We start from the raw sequence: 22,214 nt of genomic DNA, 5'->3' as shown, positions 1-22,214 counted from the left end.
ATAGAATTCAGGCCGAAGGCCAAGCACTGGAACCTATGAGGTCATTCAGCGCTGAAACGGAAATTGCCAGTAAAAGGTTTGAAAGGTGTAACAGGATGAAAACCTTGCAGTTGCACTATGAATCTGTTAGGAGAGGGTGGAAAGTAAGATGGAAGAAAGAGAATATGAAAGGAGGTACAGTAAAAGGAACGAAGGGGGTTGCAGCTAAGGGCCGAAGGAATGCTGCAAAGAACCTTAAGTAATGACTACAGTGCATCGTATCAGGTGCACTGACGGCACTGCCCTCCTACGGGGCACAGGTACATGAAGGCAGGCGCAGATCTCGGGCTCTTTTCAAAATAACTGTCATAGCTACTCAAAACAGAACATGAAAGGCCAAGATGTGAGAGGGAACGAGGAATCACCCATCAAGAATGGAAATGTAAATTAACAGGAACCTTGGGCGTTGCATTTTTAAGTTTTCAATGAAAATGGAAAATTAGTAACTCAGTTGTTTACATAGTTTTTAACTTTCCGCAATTCACAATAAAGTAAAGGGTGAAATTATAAGTTATGAACTTTGTGTGCAAACCATGATAAATATGCCTGGACCAGCGATGATATATGAGAGATGAAAATCATTGTAAAATCATCTGGTATTAGAAGTTAATATAGTTGCTGTAGTCATTATTAAACTTATTGGTTCAGATGCATCCTTCAGCACTATTTGACCCTTTTTCATAAATTTTTAAATTACACGACTTCAAAAGCATTTTTTCTGGTTTCGAGCGACCTATGGATTCCAAATGGGTTGTTTGGCTTTATTACGATTTTTGTTTAAATTGAATGCAATGTCTTGTCTTGAATTCAGAAGTGTCCTGTGAGACGTTATTCTAACAATAGTTATTAAAGATAATCTTTGCAGTTAGAACAAGGGTAGACCTTGTGTTCATTCTTTTAGCGACAATGACACAGGAATTAAAAGAGGAAATAGGAGCTAAGTTTCTCGATGTTTTCGAATTGTTTTATATAACAAAAACACACACACACACACACACATACATACTGTATACACATACATATATATATATATATATATATATATATATATATATATATATATATATATATATATATACACACACATATATATATATATATATATATATATACACACGAGCATTAATGGGTAGTAATGTCAACACATGTACACAGAAAAGTGCAGTTCGTGTGCTCTTTAGAAGCACATCGTAACAAAAAGGAAACGCTGTTGTTTCTCCTTTAACCCAGCCGCCCTTTTTTTCTTTTTTTTCTTAACAGATATCGACTGGCACAGGAATTGTGAGTCAGTTCGTCAACCTGAACGTCATTGTTCCTGAGGCTTTTATTCTCGGAAACAGCGAGTACCACGTCGAGACAGGATCGCCCATCAATCTCTTCTGCATTATTGAACAGGTGGGTAAGGAAGACATGTAGATATCCATCATAGGAAGGGTTAGGCTATGCTAATAATCCGGTCTTACTTTTTAAAACCGTAATGGGGGACTACTTCAATTCACTGGATTCAGTATAAAGCTTTCTATCAGGTTGGTCCTTTGTAACATTATTCTGGGTATAGCCGATCATAATGACGAATCTACATTTTTCAATGGGTATATAGCCTCTCAAATCATTAGTGGAATCACTGTCGAGAACATAGATGACTTACTTTCAAAATAGATCATAAATGTATATATATGCATATAAATATATGTATGTGTGTTGAGAAAGAGGTTCTAAAGCTATGGAATGACACGAACATTTTCCTTTTGTATACATGTAGCTGTCATTTAGAGATTTTCACAGATATTAAGATATCTTAAGCTACATAAGCTATCAGTCAAGAGCTGTTAACAAGTTTTACGAAGCAAGGGAGGCATGTTAAAACTCAGACAGAAAAAGGACTAGTTTGATGAAGGATTAAGTCTCAAACACTGGCTAGCCTTTTAATATTTTCATGGATGCCGCGATCACAAATGCCAGGAAAGGAGAGGCGAGGCAGAGGGAATTTTGTGGGATAAAATAAGGGCTGTCAGTGAAATGTGAAGTGGCTCAGATTGGAAACAAATTATAAATGAGTACTATTATGATGTTAATGGAAGTCTGGAAAGTTAAGCAGTGAATGTTATTAAGGATGTTGAAAGGAAGTAGTTGACTCATGCTTAAGTATAAAAACCGCGAATTTCACCAGTGATTTCAGGATGTGAGAAGTGAATTACAAGCCAGGTGATGTAAGGGAGGCAGCATGAGTTCTGCAAATGTTGTTAGAAGAAAAGGAGAGTTTGTGGCACAACGTGAAATATTATACATAAAGGGAAAAACGAAATGGAACAAGTAAAAATTGCGCCGAAGTCTCTTCGGCGCAATCGAGTTTTCTGTACAACGCATAATGCTGTATGAAACTCTCAGCCACGGCCCATGAAACTCTCAGCCGCGGCCCATGGCAATTTCAGCCACGGCCCGGTAGTGGCCTGTGTTGTTGGCACCTACAGCGGTGCCAGATGCACGATTATAGCTAACTTTAACCTTACGTAAAATAAAAACTACTGAGGCTAGAGGGCTGCAATTTGGCATGTTTGATGATTGGAGGGTGGATGATCAACATACAAATTTGCAACCCTCTAGCCTCAGTATTTTTTAAGATCTGAGGGCGGACAGAGAAATAGCCATCTCAACAGTTTCCTTTTCCGCATATTCTAGTATATGCTTCACTACCGAAAAAAAAATTTAATTTTATATATGTGTGTGTGTGTGTTGGCGCGCCCTTGTGTGCGTGTGTGTGTGTGTTTGTATTTGCGGAGTGTAGAAATAAATTTGATTAAAATATTAATGAATATAACGTCATTTAAATCAATTTTGTTCTGCTCTAAACAGCCACCTGCGTCTCCTCTTCATCACACTAATTACTACGTACAACAAAAAGGAAGGGGAAAAATGCCAGTAGAGGACGTCACGAGAGTGACTGAGTCCATCAATTACCATTTAAGAAGTAGATCTTAACGAACAACTTCTAAACATTTATTCTCTGGCCACGTCTGGCAAGAGAACCATAAAGAAGAAAATTAAAGTGTATCGCATTTTTGCTTATTAACTGTAAAGAACTTCATGACCGTTCTACCAAAATTCTTCATTGATTAAGTAAGGAAAATGGAATCAAGTCAATAAATGAGAATACATGAAGGATTTTCTGTACAGGGAACCTCATGGGTGGTGGAAATCACTACATGAAATCAGCATTAAGCACTTCCTCGTTCAAGTCAAAATCTTCCTCCGGAAATGTCATCACATATCATATTAGGGAATTTTTGTCAATAATTCCTCAAGGAATGACGTCATGAATAATATTAGAGTGGGTTACACTGAAATGAATCTCAGTCGGTGTGGCAATTTTTTTTTTTTTACATATTGCTTTTGGACAGATTTCAAAAATAAGAGCAGGGCTTGCACAATGTTTGTTTTAATTAATAGAGAATATACTAACGGTCATAAATGTCTTAACATATGTACATGCAATGCACAACTAATAAAGGCTCTCCCAAACGTCACCCTGCAGACGCCCATCCCGCCCCACGTCGTGTACTGGAAGCACAACGACCGCCTGCTCAACTACGACAACATCCGGGGGGGCGTCTCGGTGACCATCGACCACGGAACCAAAACTTCTTCCAGGCTGGTGATTTCTGGCGCAACCACCAAGGACTCCGGAAACTACACTTGCGAGGCTCCCAACACTCAGCCGGCCATCGTTCACGTCTTTGTCAGCCAAGGTCAGTGGCCCTCATTTATCTGCGAACGTATTCCTGTAGCCTAAGAGTAATGGCGTGTCAAGAGGGTTGACAGGACACGCAAGCTCGGGGAGGAGAAAGAAAGGGAATATTCCCTAATGGAACGAGAAAGCTATTTGTTGGAAATAAATATGCATTATGCACAATATTCCAGGCACGCGTTTCATATCTAAAGGTTAAACGGTAACTAACAATTTTCTTGCATTCTCATTTCATCATTATTGGTGTTAATTATATACTCCTCACGAGGTCGAGATGTTCATTATACATCATTTGCAAAGCAATTATGTAGTCTATTTGCATGTAATATACCGGGAAATTTTTAATAGCAGTCATTACCTATGAAGAAATCATAAAAACATCTGTCTGACTGTGAAAAGAAAATAATTTTAATATCAGATATATTTAGCGGCATCATCCATGAATAACTTAGCATTAGCGAACAACGCAGTGCACCAGCACACATCCGCATGCAAAGTTCTAAGTGAATATCAGTAGTTACCAATTAGTAAGCAATATAACAGACAGTGGATTTCCAAGTCTCAGTGTTAGAATACTGTATAACCCTTAAAACGAGAATATAAGAAGCCCTAGAGGATTTACGACGCCACGTTGAAAACATAATTACCCAAGACATGCAGTAGGTTACGGCAGATAATTGTGTGACTTCGATCTCACCTGATTATGAAACCTACATATTTTTGAAAGTGCGGCTGTTACGAGAATCTGAGAAAATCATACGCTTAGATCGTAATCATTGATTAATATAATTGAGCCTTAACAAATATTCATAACTAAATTAAAAAAAACAATAAAGTGATTTACACAAGAAGGGGAGACAACACTCTTGATCTCTGGAATTTATTGCCATTGCCACTCAAAGACAATCAAGTAGAGCTTAAGAGAAAGAGGGGGAAAGAGACAGCGTAGTTTTGCCCTTGACCTTGCCAGCTACACACTAGCAAGAATTATATCAGTATTAAACCAACAGCTGTCATGTTGATGTGTCTCAAAGCATATTTTTCTTACTTCTGTCGCATAACTTCGTGCTTCGGTAGTTTTTTCAAAATGCAACTTTCATTAAAATCCGCCAATAAAAAGCGGACAACAATTTAATGGAGAAAAATCGAGCAAAAATACAATGCACTTTCCTCCAACACTGCCTCCTGTAATCTCTGTTAAAATTCGAGTAAATAATTCTCATCTGTACGTTGCTATAAATTGGAAAACGTGCAGCACTGTCCCAGAGCTAGATAACTTTTTCGAATGTTGATTCTAAAACCTTAAAAGCGATTAAGTTTTATCATCTTTATTGAAGACTGAAATTTTCATGTTGGTTTTTAGAAGAGTTAAAAGATTGCATTTCCCCTCATTTTCCAACCGCTTTAGTGGTTTTCATTATCAATTGTTAATGTAATATAAAACTAACAATAATAAGGTTCATATCCCTTGCCTCACCAAAAATGAATTAGATTATGGTCCAAATCTGACCGGAAAGTCTAAAAATACAATTTATGCTCCAGTAATGCTGTAAAAAAAATTAGATTTTAATGGAATATATAAGAGCTTGAATTTACATTTGATTAAAAAAAACACATTTTACGATAAATTGATAATACATTTTTAATGCCGGTCAAGTGAATAATGTGCGCGTATTCTCGAGTAAGATATGTGAATAATGAATACTTTCACTTGGGAGTTAGCAGTTTCAATAGATTTCTAAAGAATAATGTTATTTCAGAGTCAGCACTGTCTAAGGATCTTTTTCTAATCTGATGCGAAATACAAACGCTGAATATTAATTTAACGAATACATATCCAGCGAAGTGAGTTTTTCTCATGGGAACGGCGAATCTCTGGTCACGTATATTAAGTATGCAGCGAAACTCAACGCTATCATATTTCCAGTTAAATATTAGACGCAAGTTTTACTGGTTCTTCCATCTTTCAAAATAATGAAAATAAAAAAAGACTAAAATGTTTACGTATACGGCACATCAGCTTAAGGTTACGCAAATATGAGTTTCATTTCTATGATTAAAGCAAAACTGACTGTAAAATATCCACGCGTGCTCAGAAAATATAAAAAAAAACTACATATTTGTTAAGAAGATAAGAGCAAAAGAAAAAAAAACCATGACACTCTACCAGCTCTTTAAAATTACATAAGGGAAAAAAAAAAAAGATGTAGACAAGGTTTGCGACTATTATTTTTCCGAGGCTCATTAGTGCTGGCAAATGCTGTTAATTAACCCCGTCTTTATACATCATTTTCTTCGTAGGGTCCATATCAAATGTCCCCCTTCCCGCTCTCTCTCTCTTTTTTCTCTTTCTGTCCGCCTGTCCAGCTCTCTCTTTGTCAGAGGGAATAGTTGATAAAAATTCCACCATAATTAAATGGTGAACCGAAAATTAATCCTTGGAACTACCACATGACCTTTCACATTTAAAATCATACATACACATATATAAATTATATATATATATATATATATATATATATATATATATATATATATATATATATATATATATATAATATCTATTCTATATATTATGTATATATATATATATATATATATATATATATATATATAATCTATTATATTTATATATATATTTATATATATGTGTGTGAGTGTATATTCTCAAATTTTCAACTCGTCTATATCTTGTTTTCTGTTGAAAATATCAGAATTTGGAAAAGGTTGTTAAACACATACAGTAGAGCGGTTTCATTTCATTTTTCAACCGCAGTATTAATACTGATACGCATGCCACTTCGAGAGCTGTAAGACACTTGTTTGGGTGATTTCATCATTTTCATCATGGAATGACAAAGGCACTGAATGTTAAGCCTCTTATGGAGGGAGTCACAGGTCAAGGTATTTTTAGATCCACCAAAACTGAAAAATTAAAAGGAACAACAAATGAAAAATAAATAAATGTCAGAAGTCACACACTGACAACAATAATATTAAGGTTTTAACGGAATGAATAAAAATAATTATGAGGATAATAGAAATAATATTTAAAAAACGAACATTAAATAGCATGTCCTTGCTATACGATTTCTTCACTTTTATAAAGTTATTCCGTGTTCCTCGTTTTCCATGATTTGCCACATCATGTGGCAGGTCAATTCGTGGGTTCTGTTGATGTCTAGCTGATGGGAGGTTATCTTAATAAAACCATGATTATTAACAGATGTATTTCATTGTCACAGAAACGGCTTCATATATCATAAGCGTTGAGGAAGGTTTTTGCAGTGAGTAAGACCTTTTGTCATGTCACGTCGACATTTTGAGGGGCTTAAAGTTTCCTTGCGTGCTGGGAAATTTCCATACAACATTCGGCTGACGTCAAATTGGCTTACAGTACATCCTCTGGTTCACCTGTTTGTTGAGATCACAGGTCGTCTTAACTCCTCCTTCAGTTTTGGTTTTAAAGGCTTGAAAACTTATCCTAATTCATACTGTGACGATTTCGTGGCTGTATTACTTTTCCATAATTTCTTGTATGTTCAGTTTTGAATTCCTCCTTTTCCCTTGGTCGAATGTCCCTGTCATCCAGGCTTGATATCCATCATTGGTGAGATACTGACAAATGCCTTCTAATCCCAGACTGGCAGAACTCCATGTGCTGCAATGAGCAAAGGCTTGATGCACGCAATTGGATACGACTGAACATTTACAGGCCTCACCGCACTCACCTTTGATATTCGAGGCCCTTCCAACAATTGCAGACTGGGTGTAAAGAGAAGTTCAAAAGTCGGTATCGCCATCCTTTATCGGAAAATCGAGAAAACGGAAGGGTTTGTCATTGCTCGAGGTCGAGATTAAGAGCCTGTTGTTGTTGGAATTTAGGTACAAGATCCTCTAGTTTACGCATATCACTTAAAATATTAATAAGGATGCCATTTTGAATCTCGCATAAGTGACAGAATGCGTTTTTCTCAAAATATTCGCCCCATCATTACTTCCGCATACCTTATTGGCAGCAGGGCGTCCATCATTACTTCCGTATACATATTAACTAGGGCACCATCATTACACTCCGCATACATATTAGCACTAGGGCACCCCATCGTTACCTCCATACATATTAGCAACTAGACACCCCATCATTACTTCCGCATACATATTGGCAACTAGGGCGCCCCATCATTACTTCCGTATACACATTAGCACTAGGGCACCCCATCATTACCTCCGCATACATATTAGCACTAGGGTATCCCATCATTACTTCCGCATACATATTAGCAACTAGGGCACCCCATCAATACTTTCGCATACATATTAGCAACCAGGCCACACCATCATTACTTCCGCATACATATCAGCAACTAGGGCACCCCATCATTACTTCCGCACACATATTAGCTACTAGGGCAGAGTTTTCCTCTGTGAGCCCTTGTACGCGATTCTTAAGGTCTCTTTTGGTTCTACAAAGGTGACTATTCCTAAAGAAAGACAAAGTATGTTTATCCAAACGTATATGCTAGATAACTCAGTCCGCCAGACACCTAGAAATCCTGCAAGTTGACAATATTTATGACGTGGCAAATCATGAAAAACAATGAAGAATGAAATGACTTCACTGAATAGGAAATCATTCGAAACCTGAGACTCCAACAACGTTAACTGGATAATAAAACTACTGATATAATATGGACATTCGATTTGACATTATTATCATTATTTCTGGTGCTAAAACACTTATATTACTACACCGGTTTCAGCTACTATTGCTGTAATTATTTTTATTAATAAATCATCCTATTAATTTGTTTTGTTACTTTCTCTTTATTTTCACACTGAAGAACAGTGTTCGAAATGCAAATATGAAATGTAAATATAGAAAAGGCTTATGGTAACTTTAACACAAGAAGCTTACTAATAGTTCCTTCACCATACGGATTTTTTGATAATAGCATTTAGACTCTTTCTAAAGTATTAAAGCTCTCAAGATGCTTGTGAGCGTAAATAGCAAACTCCGAACAACAAGGCTTAATGGAAAACATCTTAGTAATATGTTTACCTGCCATCCTCCTAGCTTTGCGGAAATCAGGAAAATGTCTCATCCCAAAAGATTTCTCGAGAAACCGGAAGGTCGAACCATTCTGGCTCCACCTGCTTAAGGGAAAAGGCCTGTGCTAAATGTATACTCACAAACACACACACACACATTATATATATACAGTACATATATATATATTTACATATATGTATGTATATGAGTGTATGTGTATATATACACATATATATACATATATGTATATACATGTACGTATATACATGCATGTATGTATGTGTGTGTATATAAATATATATATATATATATATATATATATATATATATATATATATATATATATATATATCTTATATATATATATATATATATATCCAAATTGCCCTGATCACATGGCTCGACGTGGGCAAAAGTTTGGCGTGAGGCATTACAAATATTCTGCTGTAAATAACCTATGAGGATAAGCCAAAATTCTACTTTGATGCCAGAGTCGGAAGATAATTACCTTTTGTTTCCAGTCCTAAGAAAGATAATTGTAAAAGCTAATGGGTTTATGGCCAAAACTCATTGATTCTATGTACGTTCATCAATTTAATCACTGGAGAATTTCACACTTAAACAACTGGGAATACATAAAACATTATATTTTATCAGAACAATTTCCAATTGCATTCAAGCTGTATTGTATGCTTAAGTAACAAGGATGGATTCCGACCTGAAGAGTCGAAATTCACGTAAAGTCACGGATACAAAATACATGAGTGTGTCTGATCCTAGATGGTAACAGACCTTTATTCATTCCTAATAATGCTATCCAGCCGAGATGGGGGAAATTCTCAGTTGTGTCTTATTACAAGACACTATACAAGACGATGAATTCTTTATAGTTAACAATTTTGAAATGTGACAGACTGACTTTCAGGGCAGCAAGAAATACCTTTACCTGAGAAAGGGAAAATAAAGCAAAGAGCATCAGCGTTCTTACAATGAAGGGAAATCAAGTTGTAAATGAAATTAAACCTACACTAACACAGAGCACGTGCCGCCTGCCATGAAACTAAGCAGAATGAATTTAATCACAACAATAAACTTTCAAGGACAGAGAATGAAATAATTTTCAATATTCACTAGAACAGTGAACGCTTAAGTCAACAAACAGAAATAAACTTGAAAACTAGAATAGTGGAACTTTTAATATGGCTTTTTTTAATGAACATTTGAACCGGACATGAATCTTGATCTTTACTAGAATCGTGAACACAATGCAACCCTCGTTAAACTGAACAAACGAAATAAACGTAGTTTTTAAAAGAATATGGAATGGAATATGAGTTTAGGCCAGAGGCCAAGCACTGCAGATTTCATGAGGTCATTCAACTGGAGAGGGAAATTGAGTAGAGTAGGTTTGAAAGGTATAACGGGAGAAAAACCTCTCTGTTGCACTATGAAATAATTGTTAGGAGGAGGGTGGATAACTGAGATGGAAGAAGATAATGTGAATGGAGGTACAGTAAAAGGAATGATAGTGGTTGCAGCTAGGGGCCTACAGTGCACCACGTGAGGTGCAATGACGGCACTAGCCCCCTACGGAGTTAAAATAATATGAAATACATTGTATTACACATCACAGAGAATAAACTGTCTGGAATATCTGAATCCCGACTGAGAGAACGAACACGATGTAATACCTACTGAAGATAATAAATCAAACGATAACCTGTTCTTTTCTTTGGCAATCTTCACAGCAACTGCAACGATGTGGTATAATTACTATATCATTCTTTAATACACCAGTAGGGGTTAGTGCCGTCAGTGCAGCTCACGCAAAGCACTGTAAACATTTCTTAAGGTTCTTCGCAGCATCCCTTCGGCCCCTAGCTGCAACTCCTTTCATTCCCTTAGCTGCACCTCCGTCCTTATTCTCTTCCGTCTTACTTTCCACCCTCTCCTAACAATGTTTTCATACTATACCTGCGAAATTTTCCTCGTTACACCTTTAAAACCTGTTTAATCTCAATTTCCCTTTCATGGCTGAGTGACCTTATAGGTAGCAGCACTTGGCCTTTGGCCTAAAGTTTATATTCCAGTCCACTTCATCCTTTATTATTATTATTATTATTATTATTATTATTATTTATTATTATTATTATTATTATTATTATTATTATTTCAGTAGTTTCAACCTATTCATGGGAACAAGCGCAGGGGGCCATTGACTTGAAATTCAAGCTTCCAAAGAACGTTAGTTTTAACTTCCTACCGCAGACCCCACACTGGAAAAGTAACTGAGCCAGTGATTTTCCATCGCCCTGGGGCAGACGCGAACCCGCGACATCTGAGTGGCATGCCACGACACTAACCACTATACCAGCAGACCAGTAAACACCACCAGAATAATTTACCGGAAGCGTAGTATTCACTACCCTATTTTTACGACTAAATGCAACCACAATTTACTGGCTTGAAACAAGATTTATTCGTGCAGCACATGAAAAGCAAATCTAGATTGCATGGAAAATTGCATTACGAATAAGCAGGAAGCATGCGTACAATCTTGCTTTTTGCATATGGCAGCAATTACAAAATGACTAAATAGGAGTATCAATTCAATGGAAATTTAACACGCCTTATATTTACACCATAAGACAACAGATCTCAAAACAATAATAATTAAACGAGCTTTGCGGCAAAAGCTGTAACCCAATATAATCAGTTTATTCCATTATAATCTGAAATTATGGGAATATGACACCATAATTATAACATCCCAACTCCCTTGTTATGGGCAGAGTTCGATACCATTACGAGTTCTTTCATTTATTTATTTTCCTCTGTACAATCATATGGAGGACCTACCATAGCATGTGTGGCACGTAGTGTTTGATTCTTTCTCTTACTTATCGTCATTAATACGTGAAAGACGGCATTTTAATTCCGTAGAGTTGTATTGAAGCAAGTAGCTAAGCCTGTGCTATGGCAGAGCGTTCGTTACCTGAGCGTCTGTACCTCACATTTAGTCTCATTTCATAATTAAGTAACATAGTTGGTGTCCTCCAATCTAACAAGCCTTTACCGTTATAAGCATTCCGTTTCCACCAAAGCAATGTCGTTACAAAGAGCTTAAAACAGCTTCCTAGCAACAGCATTCACGTGCAGCGCCCTCGCATCGTCCAATTATGCCCAACTTGAAACGTACATCAAGGCTAATTACTGCGTTGTCTTATGGAAGTTCTTGACCTGCCTTCTGGCAGTAATCTAGTCATAAAGTCTTGCAATGATGTCGTACGAACTGTTGATGTTTGTTGTCCTTAAAAGGTTAGTCACCGCTTTCATGTCGCTGTGCCTTACAAACTTCTCACAAGACAGAGCAATCCGTTTCTCAAAGACTCCTTATTGTTTATGAATAATTATTACATGTCGCAACGACGTTGCTATGGCCAAGATTTTATCTGCCTTCCTACTAACCTTACCTAACCTAATCAAACCCGGTGTTTGGTATGGCATCCAAATCACTCGGAGTCATAACATTTGTGTCTTTCCCCTTTATTACAGTATTCAGAAATTTCTTTATTTAAATCCACAGTCTTCGGAACTGGCAATGTAAGGTTGCTATAGTTGCAGCAGAAGCTAAATTGATGGTGTTCGTCGTTTCCTTCCATTTCCTCGTGATATTTTGGACTATGGGTTTCATGTACCCTAATAGTTATGATCTTATTCTACATTTCGGTATTTTTGTTTCATCTTCCCTCTAAGGAGAAATCCAAGTCGTGCTTTCTTCGCTCGCACACACACACACTTACACATACACACACGTGTGCGTGTAAGCAATCATTCTTACACATACATCAGAGACTATTTCCTGCCGATTCAATAGTATCCTGATTCTTAAACTAGATAGAAATATCGGCACCGGGAAGAATCTCATTATGCTCATCCTCATATTATAAAACTCCTTCCCGAACAGCTTGAGCGTCAACCCAAAGCACGTCTTTAGAAAATGCCTTTTATGAGATTTTGCCCCGCATGCATGAAGACGCATTCGATGAGCTAAATGTCTGGAAAGAATATTTACCTCACCCTCATCTGTTTTATCAAGGTCTCCATATTAGGAGTTGAATTTTATCGCTAAATGCTTTCGAAATATGATGACGGCTTCCATCAGTGTCTGATGCAACACTTTTATCGACTATTCAAAAGCTATTGATGCATTGCAAATAATATGGGATTATCTTCGTTTGGAAATGCTTATAATTTTCTGTGCGTCTTTCCAGATAATCTTGATGAACAAGTGGTTTCTCAAAAACTAAAATGCACATGTTTTGTCTATGAAGCCTAAAAAATCTTCCACTACAATTTGACGGTGAAAAATGATCTTAAATGTAACTGACAGCATTACACAATTTCGAAGCCGTTTATAAAGATTTAAAATAAAACAGGGAGCTCGCTTTTTATTAAGTCTCTTACAATTGTAATTGTTAGTGTGAGTAATGACCTACAGTTCTGAAAGATACTTATAATTTACTTGAAATTTAGTAATTTGAGTTGTCAATTATAATATAGTAATTACAAAAGTAATTACTTCACAAATTGAAAACAAGAGTCAAATTCATGGAAGAAGTGAAGGTATTGTAAATTGCCACTCTGTGTGATACTGTTCTGAATCTGAAAAATAAACTTTATAGATATCAACATAACGATACGGTTGCTACATTAACACCGCTAAATAAAACGACACGGTAGCTACTCGTAAAAATGTGCAATATCCTTAGTTTAGAGGACAACTAATATTCACAATATAAATAATACTTATTATCAGTATCCTGGTGAACAGGAAATCGACGTAATACTCGCACACACTACATAATATATATATATATATATATATATATATATATATATATATATATTATATACGTACATGTATATATATATATATATATATATATATATATATATATATATATATATATATAAATACAATAAAAAATCACAAGGATACACGTGATTCATCAGCTGAAACCACGGGAAAATCTTGAAAAGAAACGACGAAGTGCCAATCACTTCCGCATAATTAACACATGTTTGTTCCCAAAACATGCGTTAGTCACACGGAAGAACTAGCATCCTGTCGTTTCTTTTAAGCTTTGACGTAGCTGGGTAACTATATACATACATACATACATAGTTATTATGCATACATACATATTATACATATATATATATATATATATATATATATATAGGTATATATATATATACATATATACATATACATATATATCTAGCTAACATATATGCTTTTCTTGGGAGGAAAATGCCCCATGTGAGTAGTGGGAAGAGCCTCTTAATCTGATACTAACTAAGCTATATATTTTGTTTCTGTAAATTATCGAGAAATAAAACGACAACACCCATCCCCACCGAAGCAATGAAGAATCAGAGGAATTTATTTCACTGATAGAAATTAATTTCTCGGTATAATGTGGTTCCGGATTCACAAGCAAGCTGTAGGTTCTAAGTTGCTAGGTAACCAATTGGTTCTTAGCCACGTAAAATAAGTCAACGAGGCCTGATAATCAGTTCGGAGTGCATTGTACAGCTGATGCTGAGAATGTTTATGAGGCCCAGGCCTCACTGATTTCAGCAATCAAAAGATAAAACTGACAATCTCGGTCACTCTTATCTTCCATACTCAAGTCACCTCTTACAAAAAGGATAAATTGTGTAATTATGTAAGTAATAAAATATATATATCTATATTATATATATATATATATATATATATATATATATATATATATATATATATAAATTATATACATACACACACACACACATACATATATATATATATATATATATATATATATATATATATATATATATATATATATATGCTCCTATCTATCTATTCATCTACCTATCTATCTATCTAACTATCTATCTATATATATATATATATATATATATATATATATATATATATATATATATATAATATATATGTGTGCGTGTTTTATACAGAGAGATACACAGGTAGACAGACAGATAACAGGCTGACAGAAAGGCAGACATAAAATTTTGGACCTGTTACTGCATACTCTAAAGCATGCTGGCAAATTAAATCTACCTAACTTAGGTCCTGAACCTGATTATGACTGTACCTGCAACACGTAACTTAGGCTGATTCGTAGAACATAACTTATTAATTATTCAACATGGCGTTTACGTCCATTTCGGCTTTGAGTAAACTTCTCTCGACTTGCCAGTTCGACAATGTGCCAGTTTCGACTAGAATGCTAAAGGGCTAGGACGCGTGTACCGATACACTCCAGCTGACTGGGGGACACAAAACGTCACATCTGACGCTCCTCGTATCAGCAACACCTATCGGAACACTTGCTCCACATTTACATAGGAACAACGCTATTGTACACATTTACTCGCTTAACACGTTGCCGTGCTACTTAAACTATCGGAAAGTTTGAACTGTCACTCTCTAGTCCTACTTGGCTGGTTCGTGAGTAAATGGCAATGCCGACGCTAGACTTCCTTCCCTCCCGTAGAAGCAAACAAGGCCTGGAATCCTACGCATGCGTCCTTTTTGCGTCGGCCTCGGGACGTCCTGACATGCCAGACACCTCGCTGGGCTTTGGCATTATTTAATGCTCCTATCACATTTGATAACAAACTGAACTGAGCATATTTGTTTTTTCGCGGCCAATTTAACTTTTTACATATTCAACAGATTAATACGTGCAATCGTTGCGCACGTGGGTTTTACCTTTTACCTCTAAATTCACTGATACCGCTGGATATGCCCCGGCATAAAGGGTACATTTTGGGAATAGGTTCATTGTCAACGAAGACGCTACCTTTCATTAGCAGACTTCCTCCATGGTGCTACCATGACACATACAGCATATGTATATAACAAACTTCTTTAGTGACATTTCACAAGGTACCTCAATTTCCTTTTATTTTTTCTATGCATTATAACTTTTTCAAAAACACGAATATTCTGTGAGAAAAACGACTCCCATCAATGCAAATTATCCACACATACAATTTTTTTTCAACACTGTCGACATTATCTGAATCTAATGCTTCTGACACGTGGAATATTTTCGAGTGATGAGTAGTTTTCAATCAAGAAACAAACTAATATAAACGCAATAAAACACCTGATCATGGACTTAGCAATCGTCTGTTTAAGATTAATATAGGCAAACTCCCATTATGGCTTTATTGTTTGGCTGCCTTTCACTGTACTGCCGTACGATAAGACCCAAATAAGAGCAATATTTCCATCGTTTTCGTCCCTAGTTATCAAAGGATGCAGTGACATAAAAGTATAAACACAGTGTGTTCGTCAGGTGATCGCTAATAATTCAATCTGCGCTAATTGCCACACTGCGCATGAATATACATGAGCCATATAGCGCAATTTGGAGTCATTAATGGCGACATTATTTATAGGCCTGTGTCTCCGACATTTGATTACATGGGTCATTTAATATGTCATTCGTCCCATAAAAACGCCATTAATGGTTTCTATATATTTACTAAACCTGACACCCACCAGCCAAAGGTACCGTCATTTATGAATCTGGTATTTGTTCGGGTATCAGTTTGATGTGCATATTACTTGTAATGTCAGTTCTTCATTTGAGGGGTGGGTAGAGCTTACGGCTAGCACGCTGTTGGCCCAGCGTTCGACTCTCCGAGCGGCCAATGAAGAATTAGAGAAATTTATTTCACAGTGAGTAAAATTCATTTCTCGTCATAATGTGGTTCGGATTCCGCAATGGCTGTGGTCCCGTTTAACAAGCAACCAGTTGGTTCTTAGCCACGTAAAATGAAGTAATCCTTCCGGGGCCAGGCCCACCGGAGGCGTGGCAGCTCAGTGGTCTGGTTAAACTAAAGATATGCTAACTGCCTTGTAATTTATAGTGTAATTTCCTATTCGTGGCATTGTGCGGTGTGTTCATGTACACTGGCGGTTGTGTCTACGGGCACCTACGCACTACTAGTTCATTACCATTTTTACTAATTATTTACATTTCGAAATTAAATTGAATGGGCGACGTATCGAGAAAAACTGCAAACTACATAATTTGTTTAAAATGATTATCCACTGAACTCTGATAACAATAAGGTAATCCTATCGAAACAAGTAGGGCGAAAAATGATTATACCCACAGTAAACCCCGGATTACTCTCGGCGTCAAGCTTTCTATTTTATCAAAATTTGCGAAGTTCCGGTATTGAACTGGGTTACAAAAGCTATGGAAACCGTTTCTGGGAGAGTATTCTCACCAACTGCGCTTCGAGCTATTTCAGCTCAGTTAAAAGCTATTTCCAATCTTAAGAAGACCAGTAGTAACAGAACAAAATACAGAGTTTAGGCCAAATGCCAGGCGCTGGGACCTATGAGGTCATTCAGCGCTGAAACGGAAACTGACAGTAAGAAGGCTTGAAAGGTGTAACAGGAGGAAAATCTCGCAGTTGCACTATGAAACAATTGTTAGAGAGGGTGGAAAGCCACATGAAAGAGAATATGAACGGGGTACAGTAAAAGGAATGAAAGAGGTTGCAGCTAGGGGCCGAAGGGACGCAGCAAAGACCCTTAAGTAATGTCTACAGTGCACCGCGCGAGGTGCACTGATGGCACTACCCCACTACGGGGAGGAGACCAGTAGTAGTAGTAGTAATAGCGTAAAAAAGAAAATATGAGTAAACCGAAAAGGATGACCCACTTCAACTCCAAGCAAACTAATAACAGAGCAATTCTGAATTTGAAGTTTCAGGCAGGCTAATCTACTTACTAAAAATAATTTAATATTTTCCTCGATGACTTAACAAGCACTTTCATTTGTTAAATAATTTAATATATACATATACGTGTCTAGTGAATTTCTGCCCGCGCTAAATTCTACAACTGGAATGCTATATGAATATAGATAATTTCTCTTGAGAAATTATTCTCTATTAATTGCAAGGTTGATGTATCACTGATATGAAACAGATTTGCAAAAACTGTCTAATCTTTTTGTTTTTGTTTGATTTCCAGGAGACAAGACGGCAGCGATTCAGCGCAGAACCTCAGGATCGGTGAGCGTTATGCTGGCTGAACTGTGGGTGGTCCTACCTGCTCTAACAGTCATGTTTTGGGTAACGAAGGACGCCTCCGCTCTTTTATAGTGAGGCTCTTTTCAGCCATTCTCACTCACTAAGTGGTTGGCCAAGGGCCCATAATCGCTGCGCTAAATGTCCGTAGTGAGTCTCAGAAAAATAAAAAAACAACATAAAACAAACTATAATAGTCTGGTGGTTCCAAACACCGTCTTCTATTGCTCACGTCACGTTTAAAGAAAGGAGGCATGATTATGACGCCTCTTTAGATTTAGGAGCATCTTTCTGACTGTCCTCAAGAGAAGAAGATGAGATATAAAGACAATTAGGTAGCTATAAATAGTAATGTGCATGTTTCATGATTTATGTGCTGCTATGAGCTCTTGAGTGAAAAATGACGAATTACAATTTGAAATAGAAAAGTTACCAGTTGCTCTCTACCCGTTGTTCAGTGTTTCACGCAAAGCAGGATATATTGAGGATTTCTGGAAGATTTGACAGACCCAGAAAAGTCCCTATTCATTAAAAGGAAAACCAGTGTCTACATAGCACTTGATTCGATGGAAGTTTTTTCTAGAAACTTTGGGCATATGCATTATCATGCCCAGAAAAGACGGGTCAATATTTTCTCTGAGTCTGTGTTTATGTAAATTTGTTTTTAGACTAGAGCTGTTTTGTAAACCAACTAAAACGCTCATATATATATATATATATATATATATATATATATATATATATATATATATATATATATGTATATATATATATATATATATATATATATGTATATAGATATGTATAAATGTATATATATATATATATATATATATATATATATATATAAGTATATATATATATATATATATATATATATATATATATATATATAATATATATATATATATATATATATATATATATCATATGCACACATATATTGTGTGTTGTGTAAAATGTGTGTATTTATGTATATATGTATATAAAAATAATTTAGCCTTCTCTATTGAGATATTTATTTCATAAAGATGTGATTTCATGTCCATAGCCTATACGAGATACAAGCTTTTTTTGGAAAATGATCTTTTATCTACAGTTTGTGTGCATTGAAACCATTAAGTATGCCTCCCGTATATCTCTCACATATGGATTCTATTTGGAAAGTATTGTCTACGTGTAGCAGAGGGAACACCATTTCGACTGTAGGTCTCGAGTTTTTATCCCGCTCTTTTATAGGTCTCTCTCTCTCTTCTCTCTCTCTCTCTCTCTCTCTCTCTCTCTCTCTCTCTCATGCACACATCATATTTCAGCGTCATTGCAGATCTTTTCGTCCTAGATTTTTTTCGGGGTATATCTGAATGCATACACAAAATATGAGTATTTACATGGAAAACTCTATATTTCTTGCCAATCACGATTTAGCGACCATACAAATTTGCACACAGGGAAGAGCATATATGAATATACTTCCCTATTCACGATTCTACGAAAAACACTCATAAACATTAATTGATATTTACACAACTTTATCGACTGTTTTCTCACATTAATTTGTGGTATTTTATACCATGATTCCAATGTGATAGACGAACTGAGATATCCTCAAACTGCGAAGTGATTTGCGTTGGAATGATCTACAGGTGAAATTCCTGTGAATCGTGGCTCGTAAGAATCAGAGAATCATTCCAGTCTTTGAGAAAGAATAGAAACGAAACGTTTCCGTTGCACTTATGAATAACAGGAATTTTTTGTCTTGTATCTTAAAGATACCTCTCTAAAAGCAATTTACTAAGAAAGGATATTAATCATTTTAGTCGATCCTGCGGGACTGGAACTGAAGCCAGCGCACTGCAAAAACTATTTTCCGACGAATTTTACAGGTTATTTATTTATATATGCTTCTTTCAAGTATGATGAAAGCCATAGGGAAGGAGAACTACACACACACACATACACATTATACATATATATACCATAAGACAGTTAAGTTATCCATTTCTTTTTTATTTTTTTTTCAAGTTCTCGCTGCACGATAAAGAAAAAGAACTAATAAAAATGACACCTGATCATGCATTGTAGTATAAAACGACGATGATGAATATCCTCTGCGAAAAGAAATAAGTTCTCTTAGTCCCGGAATAGAAGACTCCATCAAATATTTTTTACTTCAGATTATATTTTGAGATAGCGCCGTATGACTCCAGGGAACCATTCCCGGCTTTTAGCCTCAATGTTTTTATGACCCTCTGCCGAGGTTTTGGTTTTAAGTTTTTGGTTCGGCACAGCTGGGTGTCTGTTTGTCTTTTTAAGAGCTAAAACCCAAATTTCAGTTTTTTTTTTTTTAGACTTGTTATGTTTCAGGAAACTATTATTTTGTCCAGAGGTTCATGGTAGGCCCCCTATTTCCCCTTAACATTTTACCACACTTGCTGGCCGCCTCTGGGCAAGGGTTAGTGCTGGCATAAGGCCGGCTTTTCTAAAACAGTCTCGATCTGCATTCAAGATTTTTAGTGGCTTCAGTTATCGTTATCGTCGCTGATGTACGAGGATGTATGTTTAAAGAAAACAACTTCCTGCTGTTTGCGGAAGAAAACATGAACGACATCGTGTCCCTGTATTCATGACAGAAAATGTCAAGTAAGTATCTTGGTAACCACTCTGACAACCTTGGCGGAGGTTTGCAAAATCATCTCACCAATGAACTCATCTTCATCATTCCTCTCACTTCGTGGTATTTTCCAACGGTTCTTTTTCCTCGATGGTGATTACTCTTAACATATTGCTTTATTTGGAACTTGATATACATGATAATCGTTTCTCTTGTAAAAATGTGCAATGTATGTGTATAAAAGAGGTAAGCATTGTATTTATCAGAGGAAATTGCATTATTATGTAAACTGTGTTTTTGTGTTCTGTACTGGAGGTCCGTATCCTTGTTTATATTGCTGAGACCAATTCTGATTGGTTATGTGCTTGTCAAGTTAAACATCTTTCAGGATTAGCAACGTTGTACATACATTGAAAAATGAATTGGTTTTGTGTAGAAACATCGTTACTTAAGTGATACTAATTGCTTTATAATAAAATATGAAAAACAAAAAATACAGAGGCGTAGATATGGGTGTTTTTACTACTGTTGATGGTCTGTTCATATAACTTCTATATTTGATATGATCTTTCAGTAACTTGTGTAACTGCCGTCGCAACAATCTGCATACACGGACAGACTCTAATAATATGTCATAAAAAAGCGAGGAAAAAAGATTCTGTTAACAGGACAACTTGTGACCACAGAGTGTGAATTCTCAGACTTGCATTTCTTTTAACAAAGAAAATGTGTCCTAAATATGTGATTCCTACTCCTCACGTAAGCAGGAGTAGACAGTTAGCTGGAGGGCCTCGATTCCTCGCAAACTGGCGATTTTCGCTGAGGCCGAAGAAAGGAAAGATATATGTATAAATACTCAACCTTCCCGACGTCAGAAGTCTCAAGCACTTCTGAGACTGTAAGTGGATGTCTGCCTATACTTCACTTCCTCTATTCCTGGCTGATCTAAGATTTCTTAAATCTTTATGTGTGGCTATTTTTGTTTTCCCTTCTGAGTAATTGAAGTAAGACTTGGGTCACATTAAACCTCTGAGTGTATTGATATACAACATCCCACTATGTGTAGTGTCTTTCACAATAAAACCCTACAAAGGATATTGTTGCTATTCATTTCAGTCCAACGAATATTTCATGTCATTAAAATACGGTATATCTCCAAGAGGCAAAAGCTCCAGAGGATGGCCACAGGATGGATTCATTTTGTCTGCTGTATAAGAGGTAAGGCGATGATGGGATACCTGTGAAAGTCAAAATGGAAATGACTGGAGAGGTGATTGATGGGATTTTGACTGAGAAAGTAACACATTGATGGTGAAAAGATTTGGGGGACAGGAGATAAACTGTATTAGGAAACAGTTGAGTGAGTAGTAAGAGCTGAAGGAAACAATGTGAATAGTGATGAGGGACCTGGAGGAAGAAGAAGGCAGCAGTTTTGAGGAATGCTGAGGATGCATGATATGACAGTTATTGTTGAGTGCATTTAGAAAGTTTAATGATGAAAGCGATCCTTGTGGCAGTACACAGAAGCCATGTGTGTGACAGGCCTGTGTTAAAGTGAGTCGGAGACATGGGTGTCTTACGACCTCTCGTGTGATTAATGTTCTTCTGGGTGAAGCAAAGCAAATGCGTAAGGA

At 36.4% G+C, this 22,214-nt stretch overlaps 1 protein-coding gene across 2 annotated transcripts in view; it reads left to right on the top strand.

The window, feature by feature from the left end:
• Nucleotides 1-18,176, top strand: part of LOC136834350 (lachesin-like) — a 195,025-nt gene extending 176,849 nt beyond the window's left edge. For both annotated transcript variants that reach the window (XM_067096859.1, XM_067096858.1), the window contains exons 6-8: nt 1,300-1,434; nt 3,572-3,785; nt 17,914-18,176. In XM_067096859.1, coding sequence (XP_066952960.1) covers nt 1,300-1,434; nt 3,572-3,785; nt 17,914-18,044 — 480 coding nt within the window. In that variant the 3' untranslated portion in view covers nt 18,045-18,176. The remainder of the gene's footprint in view (nt 1-1,299; nt 1,435-3,571; nt 3,786-17,913) is intronic.
• The last annotated feature ends 4,038 nt before the right edge of the window (nt 18,177-22,214 follow it).

This window comes from Macrobrachium rosenbergii, chromosome 53 (assembly GCF_040412425.1).
Source record: "Macrobrachium rosenbergii isolate ZJJX-2024 chromosome 53, ASM4041242v1, whole genome shotgun sequence".
Lineage (NCBI taxonomy): Eukaryota > Metazoa > Arthropoda > Malacostraca > Decapoda > Palaemonidae > Macrobrachium > Macrobrachium rosenbergii.
The sequence above is the reverse complement of the archived record's forward strand: the minus strand, read 5'-3'. Positions and strand labels throughout refer to the sequence as shown.